This window comes from Astatotilapia calliptera, chromosome 15, assembly GCF_964374335.1.
Source record: "Astatotilapia calliptera chromosome 15, fAstCal68.1, whole genome shotgun sequence".
NCBI classification, from domain to species: Eukaryota; Metazoa; Chordata; class Actinopteri; order Cichliformes; family Cichlidae; genus Astatotilapia; species Astatotilapia calliptera.
The window spans coordinates 15,095,124-15,115,811 of record NC_137436.1 but is presented as its reverse complement, the minus strand read 5'-3'; the positions used below and the strand labels follow the sequence as shown (position 1 = coordinate 15,115,811).

At 38.6% G+C, this 20,688-nt stretch overlaps 1 protein-coding gene across 1 annotated transcript; it reads right to left on the bottom strand.

The window, feature by feature from the left end:
- Nucleotides 1-7,920: 7,920 nt before the first annotated feature.
- slc35f6 (solute carrier family 35 member F6) lies at nucleotides 7,921-17,090 on the bottom strand. The gene is made up of 6 exons (XM_026143132.2): nucleotides 16,780-17,090; nucleotides 12,677-12,749; nucleotides 11,162-11,333; nucleotides 10,870-11,085; nucleotides 10,587-10,697; nucleotides 7,921-9,558 (listed from the first exon to the last, which is right to left on the bottom strand). The coding sequence occupies exons 1-6, from the start codon at nucleotides 16,854-16,856 to the stop codon at nucleotides 9,074-9,076; spliced, it is 1,134 nt and encodes a 377-aa protein (XP_025998917.1). The 5' UTR covers nucleotides 16,857-17,090; the 3' UTR covers nucleotides 7,921-9,073.
- Between the last annotated feature and the right edge of the window lie 3,598 nt (nucleotides 17,091-20,688).

Below are 20,688 nucleotides of genomic sequence, written 5' to 3'. Positions count from 1 at the left end.
TTTTCTGTAGAAGATATCCAAAAAGTATGAATCTTTTTTACTGTTCTGCTAGTAATACTTCTGTGCTCATAAACACAGAGTTCATTTACTCGTAATTGGAGGGTTTTTCAAAATTATTGTGTCTATTTCTTGATTTTCCTACATCACAGGTTTCGAAGACTTCTTCCATCAGGCTAAAATCTCTCCAACCTTTGAGTTTATTTTAAAAAGTCCAAGAAAATTGAGGACCCCCCCCCCCCCCCCCCCCACCCCCGTGACTGAGGTCTCACCGCCCATTAAAAGACCAATAAAATATGTTAGAAGATTAAAACGCTAATGAGGGTTTAGCTGAACAATCAACTGCAGAGTGCAATCAGAGCTCAAACAAACAACATGAAACCCCAAATCTCAAAGCGTTCATGAGTCACATGCTAGCTATGGGGGGAAAACAAAGCCGTGCAATCTTGCGCTGTTGACTACCTGAAGTTTAAAGCGTCCGACGGAGCCTATTGTTGTCGCCTGATTGCTCGCTGTGTGTTTTTCAGGAAGTCTTATCAGGCGGAGGAAAACTGAATGAGCACCTCGCACCGTAGCCCTGCAGGATCACATGCTGCTGGACAGAATTAAACGATTTCCATTATTACACCGAGAATTATTGCTCCCCTCTCGTAAGGCTCCAGTTCAGGCCAAGATTACTATTTCTGGCAATGTTTGCCTCAGGAAGGAACTTTCGCAGATTTAATGGGACCTGGGCCATTGTACACAGCCTTCTGTATGGCACACTGCCACCATTTCCACAGAGAGAAAAAAGAACTTAGGGATATGTTTAAAGTCAGTTCAAAACAAGCCCGTCCCGTTTGTGTGACCCTGAACACATCCCGTGTATTTCAGACGCTGAACTCTGTCCGAGGTTGAAATGAATGGTCTCTAATTTACACGCAGGAGGTTAAATGTCAAAGTGACAGCAACCATAGTCTGCTTTTTTTTTCTTTTTTCTTTTTGAATGACTGACTGAATGAAACACGGATGATTGTTCGTCCAATTACGACTACTTTTGATCATATAGTAAACATGGTTATGGATATATGGATAACAGTATTGAGGATGGTTTTAACCTAGCAAAAGTAGAAGTGCCACAGCGCATTTAGAAGAGAACAAAAACAAAATCGTTCTTTAGGCACAAAGTGGCTTATTTCTATAACACATCATATCATTTTTACTCATGAATAAATCGTGGGTAAGCTCCGTTTTAATGCTTAAGTTATATCAGTGTGTTTTATTTCATGCCGATACAGGACATTAGATATGAGATAATTTAGCAGAAGGAATATAAAGTAAGATATAATAAAGAAAAAAACATAAACACGTGCAAATGTACTTAGGCCCTTTTTCATTTCTGACTCCGAATAAGCAATTTATATAAATATCCATTGTTATTACTAATCATTAAATTCATTAATCATAAATATTTATGTAATTAAATGAAACCCTTTTACAATTTTACACGCTCTGTGATCAGCAGGTTATGGGTTAAATAGTGATTATTTACACAGACAACATGTGGAATATTAATGACATACGAAGGTATGTCGAGTAGCTCCCCCCAGTGACAGCAATGAAAAACCGCTCTCTCTGTTATTGCGCCGTGCTAATTTTTTTAAGGTGGTAAATTTGCTTATTCCAAGCATTCAAAAGAACAAAGTGCATTTTGTTTTTATTTATTTACATTTTTAAATGAAACAATAAATTGCACGTTCAAAAATAAAGCATTACTCTACACGTTAATCTCTTGTATATAAAGAAGCCGATTGTTTGAAAAGGAATGGAAAGAAGGATAAACTTATGTTAATCCCATCCCTTCGTCTCTTTACAGTAATTACAATATTCTTTTTTTTTTCAATTAACCGGTTCATGTCCCATATACACATGTGTGTATACAATTTACCAACACCTACTTATCTGTACATAGAATCATTCATACACACAGACACTTACTGACAGTACATCATGCATATTTATCCTGTATTAAATAAATAATCCTTCTTATACTGTAATATATATGTATTCATGCTTATATGCGTTTTCAGTTATGAATACATACACATGTACACAATCATTCACATATATCAGTGCACCACACATACCATTTGGTACACTGATGAAAACATTCCACACACGTTTTATATACTTTTGATTTTTTTTTAAAGTATTTTTAAGACGGAAAAATGTTTGAACACTGATGCTGTTCTGCTGAAACTTTTCACTCCACAGACTAACACACAAAGGATTTTCATTGCTGTTCATGTTTTGCGGTCCTTTAAATAAAACCTTCCACTCAGATAGACACCTAACCCTGTATTTGAATAAACAGACGAGTATTTGCAGCTGGCTTGAAAAAGGGAAGAAAGAAAACACTTAAAGATGCCACTGTTGTTGTTTTACATTAGGACACTGTGTAGTTTTGTAGAATAAATGAAAAAACAAATCAGTCACAAAAATAGTTTTATGATTTTTGTTGCTTATTTGAGCCTCCTGAGAGCAAGCGTTCTCATATTGGGATACTGCATTTTTGGATTTTCTGCACCTTAAACTTTATTCTGCTCAATAAAGTGTTTTGTACTAATTTAAAGAGTGTTTAAAGAGTTTTTTAAAACTGTTTTCTGTTCAAAATTGCTGTTTGGTTTCTGTACTTAACATTTACAGCAAATTTCAAAAAGCTAGGAGAAAAAGTCGGAATTTAAGATTATTTTTACATTTCCATGGCTAGAGGAAAATTAGTTTTTTGCTGCCAGTATTCCTATTATACTAGCAAAACAAAAGAAAAACACACCAAATAAGAAAGAAAAGTGTTCAGTACTGGTACTACTGCTACAATAGTACCAGTAATCCAAACATATGGTATTTGTCAGGATTTAAGTATATAGCACTCAAAATTTAAAAGGTCACAAAGGCTTTTAGTGAGAATAAACTGAGAATAAACTATTTTTACTCGTGTGAGTAACATTTTTAATATTACAGGACAAACTCACATGTAGCTGCTGTTTTTTATGTGCATCCCATGTCTGTTATGTATAATACATCAATCCACTTCACCCACTTTACATGAAAACGTCAATTTTATTGCACGTTTTAATACCCCATTTATTGCAATGTTGATATGAGTGAGGACGAGAAAGCAAGGAATTATGGTTGCCACATTGCCACATGAATGCAAGATACATAAATAAAATAGAATAAATTAAAAAAAATCAGAAAATACCTTATACATATTATGGGAAAAGGTAAACTTTTTAGGGGTTTTCTGGCTGTCGGTGAAAGTCTAGAGTTGGCCGCATCTGCTTTGAATTAAAACGTCAGTTTTAGAAATCATGAAATCTGCAGCTTTTTTTGTCCAATAACCTGCTGATCGCCCACGTGTTTTTATAACTATCTGAAGAAAAAGACGGATTATGGCAGGTACCGAAAATGAATCCGTTATGCTGAGATCCTGTGAGAGTAAATCCCATTACAGCACCGTGTTTCCTTTTGTGGTATCTGGGTTTTCACTCTCTGCTCTGCGCAGTCATAGTTGGACACATTAAGTGATCATTAGCTGGACATTGGAGTGGCAGACTAATCACACTCACCACAGTCCGGCCTCTGCTGTAAACAACCTAAGGGCCACGCTTTAATGGAGGCTTTTAAAATAAGATGGTGACTCTGTGCCTTTGAGCAAAGCCGTCTGTTTACATTAAAACAGATTAAAGTCGCTTCTTGTACAGAGATTCGGGGCCCTCTGCAGCCCCAGTGTGCAAATGTACACACGTATAAACCCCGCGTACTGTAAGCAGCTGCGGGCTGAAGGCTGCAGGAGAGGAGCCTACTAATAGAAACACAAAAGGTCATAATAACAAACCATTAGGCTCGCTGGCTCTCCAGAGGGGTGCCACGAGGAGCATGAACCAGCAGGCCATTGCAGTCAGATCTGCTTAAAAATGTCATTTTCCAATTAAGTGGGGGAAAATGCGCAAAATAAGTTCCTAAAAAGTCACACACTGTATAGAGATCTTTCTGCAGATGCACCGAGGGCACAAGGTTTGATGCAGAGCAGCTCAGCCTGGAGCTTTTAATAGTTCATACAGGCAAACCCGCTGCTCTCTAACGCTGGTTGACTGAAAAGGTTTGGTCTGCTTCAGATATGATAATAACAGCTTCCGCGTCAGTAAAGTTAAAGTGAATTGGATTAAAATGACAGGCACTAATTATAAGGTTGCAGGTCTATCTATCTATCTATCTATCTATCTATCTATCTATCTATCTATCTATCTATCTATCTATCTATCTATCTATCTATCTATCTATCTATCTATCTATCTATCTATCTATCTATCTATCTATCTATCTATCTATCTATCTATCTATCTATCTATCTATCTATCTGTTACTTTTGTTATACTTGTAGCTCGGTTTGTCTCTGGGGAGGACACACAGATCACACTGGGAAAAGTCAGTCCACAATAGCAGCTACTGGAAATCATTTTCCACGCTGTCCCAGGAGTGTATTTTTCTACGTCTTTATCCAGCTGTTCGAGCTGTAAACATGTTTCTCTCATATGAATTTGGTTTCGCGTATTGTAAAGAAAATAAAGAAAATGCTCCGAACTAATTCATTTACTCTTACTGAAAATAAAAACATGTCCAGACTTTTAGTTTATCCCCCCTACAAGGAAATAAAACCTCACATAAATTAAACTTAATCGATTACCTTTAAATGATTTCTCGACACATTTAACAGGTTTCATTGTAGGCTGCTTATTTTTCAGGGTTACTGATGTTACCCGTCGCTGTAATTCTTATAGTTGGAGCTATATCTATTACACTACAGTTATTTATTTTAGAATGTGAGTATCGCAGTACTGCAGACAGTATAACGCAGGCAATGACAGGGTCGGAGGCAATGACAGAAAGCAGCCACACACGTTGAAGAGCGGCCTTCTATTTTCAGCAAAATGCTGCCATCTAGCGGCCAGTTTCTTCTTTGCTGAGACAGACTGCCGGTCTGCAGTGAATGTGTTCGCATGTGTGTGTGCCTGTATTCCTCATGCTGCATGCCCCCATTTTTTAAGGACAGAAAGCAGGTCTTTGTTAGAGTTTTAGGAAAATAATTTAAGCCAAAGTGAAAAGTATTCCAAAAGTCTTAAATTTAATATTTCTCACAAATAGTAAACCAGAGCGTGGATCACATCTGTAATACTGGGAGTCACTTCTCTTTGGTCAGGGTGGAGTCCATTCACATTTTAGTGCCTGTTTCCAACTCCAGCGGAGCGAACACCTCCACACTTGACTGTTCCCACCACCATATTTCACTGTGGGTTTGATACACCGTGGGTAACATTCTCTCTGCTGTTAGTCTCCTTACATACACCCCTCTGTTACATCCACAAATCTCAGACTTCACATCATCTGTAAATGGGTCTTTTTTCCATCGTCTACTGTGAAATGCTGGTATGTCTCAGCCTGCCATGAGTGTTTGGCCTTGAGACTGTACTTGCCGTCTGAGACCACTAAACAGCAGCATTCTTTGGACAGGACCTTTGCTGACTAGAGGCTTGTGTTCATTATTTAGCATATTTTGTATCTGAGATGAAGTTAATTTTCTATGAATAAACAGAATTTGATGGTTTGATTATCTAGTGGTGTGGTCTGTACTGTAGTCATATTTGGCCTGCCTGATTGTGGATTTAGCCAATCCAGTTTCCACAAAGTGTAAAAGAGTAGGCTGCCTTACACCGCCTCCTTAAAAACCTCCAGTTTAGTCTTCACTGGAGAGCATGAAAGCCACTTTATGAACTTAGTACTGATGCCATGTTTCCCATTATCCCATCAGGCAACCATAAAGCCCTATTTATACAAAAACAACAATTCAAAGTGATTTACTTAAACAAGCCTTTCATGATTGATAAAATCCATTTGAGTATGATGAACACTGCTTCAGAGGAAGAATACAACTTAAAGAAATCTGAACTTGATGTGACTCTCCTGTTCAACCACATGTCAAAGGTGCTCTATTGGATTGACATGCGAAACTAGCTGGATATTTTCTCTTTTTCTGACCTTTTCTCTGTAAATCTAGCTTTAGTTACACAGGAAAGTTGCCGTTGATGAGCATTTTCTGAAATACTCTTTATCTTCTTTATTTTCTTCCCAGTTCTACTGTTCGGTTTAAACTTCAGCAGGTTGCCTTACTTTGTCTGCTTGCTTGCATGAGTTGCTCTGATGTGATTGGCTGATGAGATATTTGCATTAACAAACAATTAAACAGGTGCACCTAACAAAGTAGCCATTGAGTGTATATTATCGCTTCTACATTCAAATGATGGTGTTTTATACTTAAAATTGTGCTCTTGAGCTTTTGGACTAGAATGAATATAATAGAATATAATTAAAAAATTCTCAAAGTCAAAGATCTATTTCTACCTGTTTTGTTACATGAATGCACCTTCATTTAACAATGAATAGAGCCTCTCTTTGCTCTTTTAATGAGCCCAGTTTCTTGGTTTCGCTCCACATGATGTTAGATTCTGCTCCTCGTTGGAACGATCGTGATCACCTCCGTTCTCCTGATTTGTCAGCTCAGTTCTGGATTCAGAGCTGCTGACTGTGGAGGGCACTGTTGTCCACTGGACTACTTTTTATGTCATGAAAACTTTTCAGGAAACTTTGGTTAATTGCATGATTGAAGCTAGATACTCCTTTAAAAAAAGCGAGCATGTATAAAGTTGTTTTTGTTTTAAAGTTTCTCTAAATTTTTATGTTATTTTGGTTACAACAAATAAAAAACAGAAAAATAAAATTTACTTAAATAAATCAAAGTAATCAATCATTTTATATTTTTCAAAAATGAACACCTGTCGTCTATTAAACAAAACCTACAATAACATTATCTTGTTCTTCGTGTGCATGTGGTCTGTTAACACATTTTCCTTCTTCCTGTTCCGCTACACATACAAAGATCTCTGGGGGGGTTTTCAGTTTAACCTCTGACCTCTCGTAGAAGGGCTGTTGACTTGACTCAGGAAGTGAAAGCAGGTGTCAGCTGCTGGTGTTGGTGTGATTAAAGCTTTTTAATGATGCATTTTTCTAAACTTGAGGGTTAGATTTTGAACAGTATTCAAATGAAGGTCAGGTGTGTGCCGTGTGTCATCGTGCTGAAATGAGTCGTCATGTGTGCCAGAAGCTGTGGTTGGATGAAATATGTTCACTATATTATCTTAAACAGGAGTTACTCAGCTGCTTGTTATGGGTCAGTAAAAAACTGGTGTTTTATTGTTTATTGTACATGATCATTAGTGCCATTTTCTCTAATAGCAAATTTATGATTGAAACGGGAAAAAAATCTGGAATTAGCTTCTGGGTCTGAAAAACTCAGAAGGAATAGGCTTAAATTTGGGCAACTCCTCTGATTCTAGAAATAAGTCCAGTTTATAGTCATCTGTCGAATCTATGACTTCAGGAAAAAGATTCCTGGTAAGTTTATGGGCTCAGTCCCTAGTTTAAAGCTTTATTCAATATATGGTGATGTTCAGTTTGCAATGACCTAGCCACCTGCTCAATGGATACCCTTCTCCTACCTTCCTGCACTGTCTTTAGCCAAGAGAGGCAAGTAACTCTTCCCTCAACACCGCTACTGTCCCTTTACCCATCAAAACGGCCTCTTTCACCCATGTTCTTTAAAAAAAACAAAAAAACAAAAACCTGGTCCAACAACCTTGATAACTTCAGGCTCATTTCTAACTTTCAGTTTATCTCTAAAATCCTGAATCCCACAGTAAAAAAAAAAAAAAAAAAAAACAAAAGTTTATTTATTATTAGCTTCTTTTTCCCCCCCCCTCAGTTGGATTCACTTCCCGCTCATCACATCCACTTTCACAACATCGACATAGCGACACCCAAAACACTCAGTTTGAGGCTTCACGCGGTGATTTTATTAACATCCATGTTGGACATAAGAGTCTGTGCCTCAAGCCCACAGTCTGACTTCAACTGATTAAAAGAAAAGTAGCGAACCTTCACATCAGAAAGGCGGCTGCCTGTGAATAAAAGCGTGAATTGATAATAGTTCCCTTTTTCTTTTACTGAACATTACAGTCAGCACCTTGGATAACTAAACAGAGAAGTGGATTTACAATACAGAATACAAATCGATTGTACAGTCTTGACGTCTCCATCAGTACAAATAAAACTAAGAGAGGAACATAAAGACACTTCTTTTAAATTCAAAATTCAGAAAAGAACTAAAGTGAGGTGAGGAGAACGGGCATGCAGTTTGATTACGAAGGATATGTTAAACTAATGCCTCTGTAGTGTCGTCACAAGGGTGTGAATCATTTTGTCGCAATCAAACTGCGCAGTCAGCAAAATTATAAAACACTATGAGTGGCAAAAAAAGAAATGAGACACATGAGCGTGGTCCGTCATTCTTCAAAAAAGTCAAAGTGATGCTGACAGTATATTTTGGATGAAGATGTGGCTTAGCGTTTTGGCACTGAAAGTTCCATTTTCAAAGATAAACATATTTAAAAGGGTCGGGAAAAAAATGCTGACATTGGCTTTTAATTGTTTTTATATAACAGTTATAAAAAAATTAAAATAATCCCTTAAAATCTATCTCAGGCCACTCTTCCTAAGCACTGGCCGCGTTGATTGAAAAATTGCACACTTTGTAAAATAAACATGTTCAGTGTCTTACAGAATGTTAGATGAGGAGATTAATAAGACAGAAGCAGATGTCATGATGTTGTGTAACTATGGAAGTTATATACAAGACAGTTTCTCAGCTTGGAAGTTGGGATTGGACAGAACCAGCGTTTCCTCCTGTTCTAGAAGTATTAATCATCTCAGCTTAATCTTGAAAAGAAACAAGCATATTTTTCTACAAAATGTCAACATTTTTATTTTTAATATGCTTTTCACACTCTCACCTGTTACAGCATTGTGTACCAGTTTAAATCTGAGATGTGAACACCTGATTTTTTTAAAGTAAACTGACACCAGTGTCTCTGGCAGACCGTCCACTAAACCGGGACTCTGTCTGTGCCGAGTGTGTCCCCAAGTTTTAGCTGTTGTCACCAGTCTGCACCTGGCCGTCATTCAGCAGTCTCTCTCTTTCTCCAGAGCCGCCCTCCTCTTCGTTCGCGAACCTAGCGCAGCACGGTATTCTGGCCAGCAGGGGGCGGTGCAGTCCGTTGTAGAGCGCGGTACCCACCAGCAGCACCAAGAAGCCCAAAACCTGCAGTCCGTGAAAGTGCTCCCAGCCCAATGCCAAGCTCACCACCCAGATGACCAGCGTACGCAGGCTGTCCAGCACCATACGGGTGGTGGCGCTGATCTCTTTAGTTACGCTGATCCCCGCAAAGTTGAAAAAGGCGATGCTGACTGTGTTGCCGAGCAGAGCCAGCAAGATGAGAGGCTGGTGGCCGATCTGACAGAAGGCATCCAGCGCGTCCTCCAGGACGTGCCGAGGGTTGTTGGCGAAGTTTCCAACAGGGATGAAGTACATGGGGATGAGCAGCAGCGACAGGACAAAGAAGCCAAAGAAACCTGGAAACAAATATTTTGAAAAAGAAATTTAAGTGTAAAGCCAAAACAATGAGTTTAAACACGCTAACATGCGCCAATCTGAGAAAAGCAGGATCTGGTGATAAACTGCTTTTCATACTGTGCCTGAAACAATTCACAGTAGAAGAAATATATTGTTATCCACTATTTATGTAAAAATATTGATTAATGCTGCTGTGTAACCATGTATGAAGTTTGTGCCCTCTACACTCTTAAAAAAAGGGTCTGTTAAAAAAAAATACATAATGCACTGTTACATGTGTAACAAGATTGCAAAAAGAACCTTTCCTTGTAATTTTTAACAGGTGAAAGCTTAAAAATATTAAAACAACTTTGTGGTCTCAAATCTGATGCAGCACTTCAAATGATACATTACACAGCAGTATAAATGCTAGGTTAGGCCACACTGCCTGTTGTGTAGCTGAGTTTCTGAAACATAAGTTACGGTCCCACAAAGGTTAGGTCTGTGTGCACGTCTCTGTCAGGACAGTGAGCGAAGACTTTTTTTTTTTTTTTTTTTTTTTTTAAACCCACGACACAGGTACTCCTGTGCAGTCCTCCAAAACCCCAACTGTGCAGATGACGTATGGATCTGCTGAATGCAGAGTTCACCGGGAACGGAAGAACCGCAAAACAACAGAAAAAAACCAGCATGAACAGCACAGACACTTGATTGTTTTTAGCACTCTTATAACTTATAACACTTATAACACTTTGTATGTTATAACATCGCCCTTCTCCACGGCTGACAAACCAGCAACAGCACACCACAGACCTACTTTTGACACTGCCTTCATCTGACAACATAGGTCTATTCTAGATGTTTGTATGAGGTATAAGACCTTTGCCCATCTCATTATTGACATTCAGTAAATACTGAGAATTCAGGAATGTAATCGTTTTTGTAGGTTTGTGGTTTGAGAGGATACACATCCACTCTAAAAAAGTTCATCTCCAGCAGTAGAGATCTGATGTTGTAAGCTGGACAAAGCTCCTTATAACTGTCGTACCTTCAGTTCCAACAGCTCGGAGGGGATGAACGTCATGTGTGTAGACAAACTTTTCCTCGAGGACCATCTGCACTGACACAATGATCTGAGCCATGATGATCAGAAGATCTCCTGCAGTCAGACAAAAAACAAAAACAAAGCAAAACTGTGAGGGTTTTTTTACTGAAACACTTTGCGATCCAATCATATCAAACAAACAAATAAACAAATCAGATCCATATCAAGAGTTTAAAAAAAAAAAAAAAAAAAAAAAAAAGACCCCAAAGAAAACAAAACATCTTACCAGTGATCACATCACTGAGTTTGTGTGAGCTGTCTTTGTTTCCGCTGATGAAGTCAGCCAGGCCCACTATCACCAGCCCCAGAATGGTGATAAAAATGCCGATCCACTGATTAGGTGCCAGGCGACGCCCCAAAAATGCCACAGAAAGTAGACCGGTGAAGATGATGACAGCTCCACGGAGCATCTGGAAACTTGAGGCGCTCGTCATGTTGAGAGCTGTGAAACAAAACGGTTTTAACAAGACGGAAGAGAAGGGTCTGGTGACCTGTAAAAAGATTCTGTGGACACTTACCAACATACATGATGGAGGTGGCCATCATGTCGCACATGGCAGGAGGGAAGAAGAGGAAGGGGTTGAAGCTCTGGCCACGATTTACCCTGGGTTCTGGTCGACGTTTGTCGTGGCAAATTAAGATGTAGAAAGCTGCGAGACAGCAGAACTCGCCCAGAAACATCCCCACCGCCTGGACAGTGAGAGAGACAGACAGAATGAATTATTCCAGTTATTCCGCAAAGAAAACTAAAGACACTCACGAGTTACTGTATTAATCCAGATGTATCTTTCTGTTTTCAAAAGTTTTCTGATGAATCTTAAAAGGTTTGCAGCAGTTTTCACTTGCTTGACCTCCCAAAACATACACCTGGGTTTTTCTGTATGGAGATCATTTCTGGCACCTTCTTTTGGAGTTTTAGCAGAACCGAAACAAGAATAAAAATGTAAATCCTCTTCATTAGATTTAAAAAACAAGCAAAAAAATAGCAACAGTTCGCTTAGTTTACACTTCATTCACTCAAAAAGAATGGACATGTTTCTTTATCAAAGAAAAACCACCAAAAATGTAAAAAGTTCAGTGAAATGAAGTCAGGCCTCAGTTGCACAGCTCTAGAGACCTGTCTGCAACATTCCCCAAGTGCTTGGTTAGCAGATTCTGGAAGCTGAAGGAGACTGTTACACCAAAAACAGCAGTTGCCTTTCATTTGAATGGAAGACAACTCATCTGCAAACACTCGCCTGAGCTGTACTAACACCAGAAAAATTACTATGCAAACCAGAAACTTAGACGTTATCACTGCAACCGATGCATTTCAGGATGCAGTGTCCATTTTTAGTTTGCATCATGCTTTTCATAGTGTCGCTACCGCAGTTTGCAAATGTGTGCAGACAAGTCGGCATCTTCCATGCAAACTGTTAGAGACTTACATAATCACAAAGAGGTTTTGAGTTTAAAGATACAGCTGTGACATGTAGGTGAAGCTTTTTCACTTGACAGACAAAAAAAAACAATTTAAAATGTTTAATTTCTCTGCATATATGAAATAAATATGTTAATATGGGGGCGACCGTGGCTCAGGGGATTGGGAAGCTCATCTGTAACCAGAAGGTTGCCGGTTCGATCCCCCTGCTCTCTCTGTCCTGGTCGTTGTGTCCTTGGGCAAGACACTTTACCCTACCGTCTACTGGTGTTGGCCAGAGGGGCCGATGACGCGATATGGCAGCCTCGCTTCTGTCAGTCTGCCCCGGGGCAGCTGTGGCTACAACTGTAGCTGCCTCCACCAGTGTGTGAATGTGAGAGTGAATGAATAGTGGAATTGTAAAGCGCTTTGGGTGCCTAGAAAAGCGCTATATAAATTCAATCCATTATTATTATTATTATTATTATTATTATTATTATTATTATTATTATTATTATTATTACAAATTGGAAAGATTTTCTTTAATTTAAAATAAGAACCAAGACATTATGAAAAAACTTTAACTGAGATCAAAGTGCTGAGCTCAGCTGTCACTAAGAGTTTATTACCATACCTGTAGAAATGGGTGAGAGAATGGACGCTCTGGTTCCTCCTGGCAACCCTTCGCATTGAACATATCAGCCCATCTGCCACAGAAAAAAAAAAAAACAACCCCAAACATGATTATTACAGCTTAATTATAGATTTTTAAAACAATAAAATATATAGTCAGAAATAACACATAAGAAACAGAGGGGTTTTTTAAGAGAAAATTAAAAATACATTTTCTTGTTTAGTATTCCTTCACATTATGCCAGGTTTTGGTTTGAACATGTGGTGATGAAATAATTCCACTTCACCTACAGGTCACTTGTTTCACTGCCTGCTGACATGAAGAACGGCGACAGAATGATTGAATGACGTGTCTTTTCACTCGTGAAGTTAATGAGTGCTTAAGTCTGCATAAACCTTTATTTTTTTACTGTCTGACAGCATGACTGGCATGTGAGCGTCCCGGTGACAGCGCGAAGCAGGACTGTGGTCTTTAAAAGTGACGACACAGCACTTTCTTGAAAACTCTGAGCTCATCAATACGCAAAGGAAACTTGAGTGGATCTGTCTGCTCATCTAAATCTGCTCTTGCTTTTCCTGTTATTTAAGGTTGGTGTGCTTTGGATTAAATATCTTTACATGGTGGGTAGATGGAAGTTGCACGAAAACTATCATCCTCCGAGCTGTAACTGATCCGAGTTGTGGGGCTTTTAAGGCAGCGAGGCAGCACAGAGATGCTGCTGGTTTCAGGTGAATGTTGTGAAATTTGACCAGGTAGTTGTCGAGTTGTCTCTTAAGTAACACTACATGACCCGTTTTGTTTGACACAAACTGCAATTAGCAGCAGAACTGAGATGTGTTCAGCTGACAAAACCCACAAAAGGACAAAGAAGTGCGTGTCAGGAAGCAGAGAGCTGATGTCCCAGAATATTGGAGAAGTTGAAAAAGCTGAATCTTTTGTTTCACTGAGATGACAAACCTCTTCCTATCATGACAGCAAAAGAGATCCTAAATGCAGTCAGCACTCATTATGATAATCTAGTCACCTAAGCTAAATTACCAACAATCACTGATTCTGAAACGTGCACGTTTTTATTTCACCCTGTGACGCCAAGTATGTTATATTTGATACACCTGTTTTTGATGATGACTTCCAACATCTTCAGTGTGATTTTTTCCCCCTAATAAATTGACATACACAAACAGTATACTACTGCGAGCACCATTAATAAAATACACAAAAATGCCGGATGTAGCAAAAATTATAAAAATGAATATTTATTTTTTAATTTGTTAAAATAAAACAGAATTTTACAGCAATTATTCAGTGTTTCGGGATAAACATGGTTAATTATGATTGGATTTTGAGCAAAAAGGTCAATTTAAAGACATCTATAAATTGGTTAATTGTCTTTACTGGACAAAAAAATATATCTGGTGATTTAATTATTTAGCAGCCAGTGGGTGACTCAGCAGGTTGTGGCAGTCCTGATAAAAAGACTGCAACATTAAGTTGATTTATTTGAAAGAGTCGAGGTTTTCTGTTTCAGCAAATGTTCTCTTTGTCCTCAGTGGCACGTGGAGTCCCACAGGGTTTGATTTCAGGCCCACTTGTGCTTTCTTTACATCATTCCCCTCTCACTCAACTGGTCGAAGTAGATGGCTCCCCTCCCAAGCCAAGAACTACGAGTTTTCTCCCTATTAAAAGGGAGTTTTTACTTCCCATATTTTCCAAGTGCTTGATCATAGGGGGTTGTCTGATTTTTGGGGTTTCTTTATAATATTTTATCAACTGTACCTTACAATATCACGACAACATCTCGAGTTGTTGTGGATTAGAGCTATATGAATAAAATTGAAACAAGCTGAATTGAATCTGTGGACATATTACTTTTATCTCCTGTATACGTTTTAATGTTTAAGCAGACAAGGAGGACACGTTATCTAAAAATGAAGAGTGATCTCTAAACAGTCAAAAGCAAATAATGTCATGCAGTTGCATTTCTTAGATAAATCTTTGCATCCTGTCGAGAGCTGCTTTTCAGTAGCAGTAGTAGATATTTTTTACAAAGCTTCTCAAGTCACATAAAACCTTTATTAACCCAACTTTGATTATCAAATTAGGAAAATTGATTTCCATCATCCAGCATTCAGTTTTTCTTTTTAAATATAGAAAAGCGTATGGACTGCTGAATGATGGAAATCAGACCAACAACAAGAGTGCAGACAGCAGCTGCTAAATGTTTAGCTAAAATACGCAGAATTATGGTTTCTGGACAATTTTCCATTCTATACCACTTCCACAGTATGGAGGTCAAAACTCTAGCCACACTTACATATACAACTTTCCCGCTAAACCAGTGGATTTCAGATTGTGGGCTTCATCTGGATGAACATATAACATATTAAAAAACATTTATTTTTGGTGGGGGTTGCTGGGCATTTGCTGATGTGGCTACAGACTAAAAGATCTTGCAGTTTTAAAATATTTAAGCAGCATTTTTTATTGTTTTCTGATATTTTAAAAACCAGCTAGGATCAAAAACAATAACAGGTTGCAAATATAAATATATGATAGTCTAGTGTTACGTTTCGGTGTGTCAGTGTTTTGTTTTGCATGGGTAGGGGGAAATGTTACGTTTCGGTGTGTCAGTGTTTTGTTTTGCATGACTTATGTATTTCCTGTTTTACTTTGAAAGTCTGTGTTATCTTAGTGTGTTCAGTTTACGTTTCCTTGTCTCGTCAGGTCTAATTTGCCCCAGCTGTGTTTCCCTCCTGTGGTCCATTTCCTGATTGCTCCCTCTATGTATTTAAACCCTGTGTTTCAGTGTGTCATGGTCGCGATCTCCCCCGTGTTGTAAATAGTTTGGTGTTTTTGTTGTAAATAAATAGTCTGTTGTGAATGGGTTTGTTAATACTTTCGTCATGGGATATTTTCGTTTTGGGATTTTGGTGGAGAGCCTTCGTGGTTTTATTTTCCTTATCTTTGTTTTTCTACGTTGCACCCCGGTTGCCTAGGCCGGGGTGTAACACTAGTTTTAACTACATTTAGTGATAAAGCCACAGCTGCAGTGCTCCTTGGTTACAGTGGCAGATAAAGCATTTGCATTGCTTTCAAATGCTTTCGGGTTTTGTCATGTGATAAACACTGTCTGTCTGATGATAAGCAAGTGAAATACTGATACCTCACATCTAAAAGTTTTTCTACAAGAGTTGACTGTAATGTTAATGTACTGATATCTAGTATTATTTAAAACAAATGTAATGTTAATACTCTGTATTTCAAATGAATCATGAATTATTTACTTCATCAGCAGGAACCAAAAGAGACTACTCTAAGGAGCTTGGAAAGAAAAGTGTCTGGACTTCTTTAAGTTGCTTGAGGTTGAGGTTCTTGAAGTTGCTTCAAGCAACTTAAAGAAGTCCAGACGGTTTTCTTTCCAAGCTCCTTAGACTACGATGACCTGGATGACTGAGAACCTTCACAGACATACAAAAGAGACTACATACCACCCAAGGAAAAATAGAATTAAATAAACACCAGAGAGTGCAGCTGCTCAGCAGGTTTTCTGTGTATCATATGTATCATGCAGTTTCTGCTGAAACAACATGAACCAAATGCAAGAAACACGTGTAAATCAAAGACATAATAGACCAAAGTTATTTTTATGTGACGACGTTATTTTTATGTCTCGATGAATTAAATGAGTTGAACTGCTTTTTATTCCCCTTTTTGAAGCAGACAGAAGCCCGACCTTTACTTGGAAAGGAAATAAGTGATCTCACCGTTCCCCCCACAGTTTAGTTTCACATGAAAACAGGAAAGTCTAGTTATAATTCAAACTCACAGCTTGATAAATATGTTAATGTTAGCCGCTTACAAGCTAACAAGGAAACGAGACGCTATTGTTACTAGCTAACGGGGTAGCTCTACGTTAACAATCTGTAAGAAAATGCAATAAACGAACTACATTTATTAACTTCTCTAAACAATTAACTGGGCACCACCACCCTTCAAATTTTATGTTAAATCTGTAGTTCAGGTCGGTTCCTGGGTCCAAGCTCCAGCTACAGTAACTGTAGACACACGACACGGTAGGGAAAAACATAATTAAATCTACTCACTTGGCCGACAGCGTGTTGATGGAGCCGGTTGTAAGCATTAGTCCCGCGAGGAACAGCTGGTATTTTGTCCAAGCCATGATGGACGATGGATGGACCGGGACGAGCAGGAAACGGACACCACCGAGCTGTGTTTTGGTGAAATACACCGCTGTTGTTTACCCGCTCCGCTTGATCTACTCTGCCCAGCCACGCTCTATGAACGTCACATGACAGCTCATCGTCAGCTGACCGCCGAGAGTTATAGCTGTGTTACCTTCAGGACTCGTCGGAAATTACGCAACCCATTTCTTTTGATGATGAAAAATGAAAGTGAAAAGGCCTACTTTAAGAGTTTGAGATGGTTCAGTGGATGTATAAATGAAGCACAAATGGGATCCCCTTAAACAGATTTTTAGTTTTAGTATTGTTATTTTCCTCTGAATAATCAATTCTGTCCCTAGTTATCTAATATAAATTAAGTAAGTCAGCCACAACCAACCAACGACATGACGTCACGTTCCCTACAGACAGAAGATGGCGCTAAACATGTTTTTTTGAAACGTTAAGCACTTATTTCTTAAATCTGGCTTCACAGAGAGTGTTAACTCTATGTCAGTTTTTGAGAGCAGGGTTCAATGGTGTAAATTAACCTTTATATGTGTAGCGTTTCATGTCCCTTTAAAGGCAACTGGACAAGTGGAGGACAAAAGAATTGGCAGGCCCAAAACACAAAACAGAATCTGAAAGTCATAACGTTAAGAAAGGAGGAAAATTCTCCAGGAAAGACGTGACACAGGATCTGAGACATGTATCTGGACCATCAGTTGATTCGTGGTTTCAGTGGAAGGATGGCTGTCATTAAGCCATTAAACCTTGAGAAAAGGGTGAGGTATGCCAAATTAAACAAGAACTTAAGTGAAAATCAGTGGCAACTGGCCTAATGGAGTGATGAATCCAAATTAGATTTTATTTGTTCAACTTGTTGTCAATATGTACAGAGTAGATCAGGAAAGATGTGTAACAGTAAACATCTACAGCCATCTCTTAAACACAGTGGGGGCTGCGTCATGGCTTGGGCTGCATTTCAGCTAGTGGTGTTGGAGATATTGTCAATTATGTACACAGAAAATGACTGTCAGGGTTTGATCCACCATGCAACATCTGAAAAACATCTGATTGGCCACAGCTTCATTTTTCAGCCTGACAGTGGTCCCCAAAACACTGCCAGTGCAGTAGAAGCATGCCTTGATAGAAAAACACACAGTGCAACATTGTATCAGTCGTGAACTGGCCTCCTCAGAGCACTGTGGGATCATCTTGACAGAGAATGAAACAAAAAGCAGCCAGCATCCAAAAAAGAGCTTTGAATTTCCTTCAAGAAACATGGAGAACTATTCCTGAAGACTACTGAAGAAATTAGATGAAAGTTTCTTAAAAGAGCTCGAGCTAGGTTGAGAAAAAAGAAAGAAAGAAAAAAGTGGTCGTAATTTCACTTTCACGGTTGTTAAAATTGTACAAACTCTGTTTGTGCTGTATGTACTGTTTATTCTTCCATGTATGTTTGCACATAGTTCAATAAATCACTGCACCTACAGTATTTGCCATTTTCCTAGTAAAATATACAGAAATTAGGGGTGGCTCTAAGCACACAGTACAGTAAAAAACAGTTATACTCTCAACCTTTGACTTTGATCAGATTAGAAGGGTGAGCTATGGAAGATATATAGATGATTGAATTTTCATATCTCTAGGCTCAAGTCTGGACTGACACATTAGCTTTTCACTGTTGTCAGTTACTAACTTCTACTCATATGGCATTTACTGAAAACTGTGACCAGTGTTTATCTGGTCTATCACTCTGATTGTTAACAGGCATATAATGTGACCTTTAAAACATTTTTCTCATTTTTTTCATAGTGTTTTTGCTGTTTCCCTGTTGCTAAAGCCAGAATAAACCAATAAAAAATAAGAACATGTGGTGCATTCCTAGATTTTAGTGCACTGTGTGTAAAGTTTGAGGAACTGTATAAGGTAACTCAATTTATTATAAAGACAGTATCCTGCTGAGTCATTAAACACATCCAGTATACTATATTTGAGTTAAATACTAGTCTAGTGTCCTTGATATCTGCAGCTTTATCACATAGTGGTGAAGCAGCATATCATTTGAACTAAAACCCCTCTTTTCACTCATGTTACCATATCTGATTCATCATTGCTTTCCAGCTAATGCACTTAAGGCAAATGCTTTCTAGGGTCCCTAAACATAGCAGAGCAGGCACCATGGATAACCAGCAGGTGGAGTCAAAGACCAGACAGACCATCTAAGAACTCAAACTGGGACCAGAGTGTGTCCCCCCCTTTGTGGCCTCACATTGATTAAAATTAGAACAGGCATTCCACTTTCCATGAGGATGCTGTCCCATATTAGGTCAATCTATGGCTTTTCTAAACCTCTGAATAAAAGATCAGTGTCATTTAATAAAAAAAATACTTACAGTAAAGTTAAGCATTTGAGGCTCTAGATTCACATTTTTAATGTTACTTGGACAATCCTCACTGGAATGACTCACACCAAAAGCCTGAGAAAATCAAGCTTTCACAGCTTCTATTTGCTGCAGGGATATTTTCGGTATACTTTCACTCCTCCGGTGTTAAAGGGTGCTAAACAGAATTCTTGGTGACTTCCCAGACAGCTGATGAGAACAAGGAGTCATCGCCTCAGTGACTCCCTGTGAAGTGTCTCATCTCTCCTCTCTCTGCAGACAGCAGTAAAACCTCTTGGCTCTTACCACTTAACATTTAGTTATCGTAAATTTGCTCAAGTGCTGCCGTGAATGAAAAAAATAAAGAGTTCTTTATACTGCTTGGGCAATGAGAACATACCTGTAATAAAGGAACAGGGAAAACAGTTTTTCACACCACTGTATACAGAGCTTCTGCTGTATTTGAACACTCAGAGCACTTTCCACTATGTGCCTCATTCACCCTAGCACTTTAAAAAGAATCTAACATTTATGCAATGCAAATGAGGGCAGCCCGGGGTTCAGTATCGTTCCCAGGGCACTGCAGTGCAAACTGGAGGAGCTGGGGATCGAACATTCAATCTCCCAATTAACGAATAACCCCGTTGTCCATTAATTGGAAATCAACTCTGAGTCAAAGAGGCCCTCATTTGTCAGTTTGATTTGTTGATTTGATTACTCTTATTTAATTAATAAGTCAATCTGAGTGTTACATCCACAAATTGATCTAGGGATAAGGGGAGTAGCATAGTATTAGATGGAGAAACATGAGGAGGTTGTTTGAGTCTGAAAAGATTTATTGCCAGGATGTTATCAATGAAGTACAAGTTAGCTTCAAGGAGAGCCAAGGCCAACGCACACATACATAAACAGACCCAACTTGAAATACAACACCATCAAATGATTAACTGAGGCAAAAGAAAAGCTACAAACATATACCTCAAATCCCTAAGAAACCAGTAAAGTACAGGAGAAAAATGATTGGCAGCTCTCCTACAAGCGTCCTTTGGTCAATGTAACAGAAGACAGAGGAACAAAGGGCAAATTGATCAAGTGTGATGAGTAAAAGCAAGGTAATCGGGAACATGAACCTTAACAAACAAACAAAGCAAAAGGCTAACAGCTCACTTTCAAAACACACGACACTTATATAGGCCCTGGAGGGCATCTATTAGCTGCAGGACTTAGATCTCAGCCAATGACATGAAAGGTGGAAACTTGAGGACCCAACAGAAGGGAAGCACCCAAAAATGGAAATAATCAGCGTCAAGTTTTCTTAATTTGAAAAAGTTTTTTGCAAGTGAAATTCAGCGTTTTGATATTTAAAAATAAAACATCTAAAAATGTTATTCAAATGAAGTATTTCATAATAAATTATTTATCTTTCTTTCTTTTCTTTTTTTTT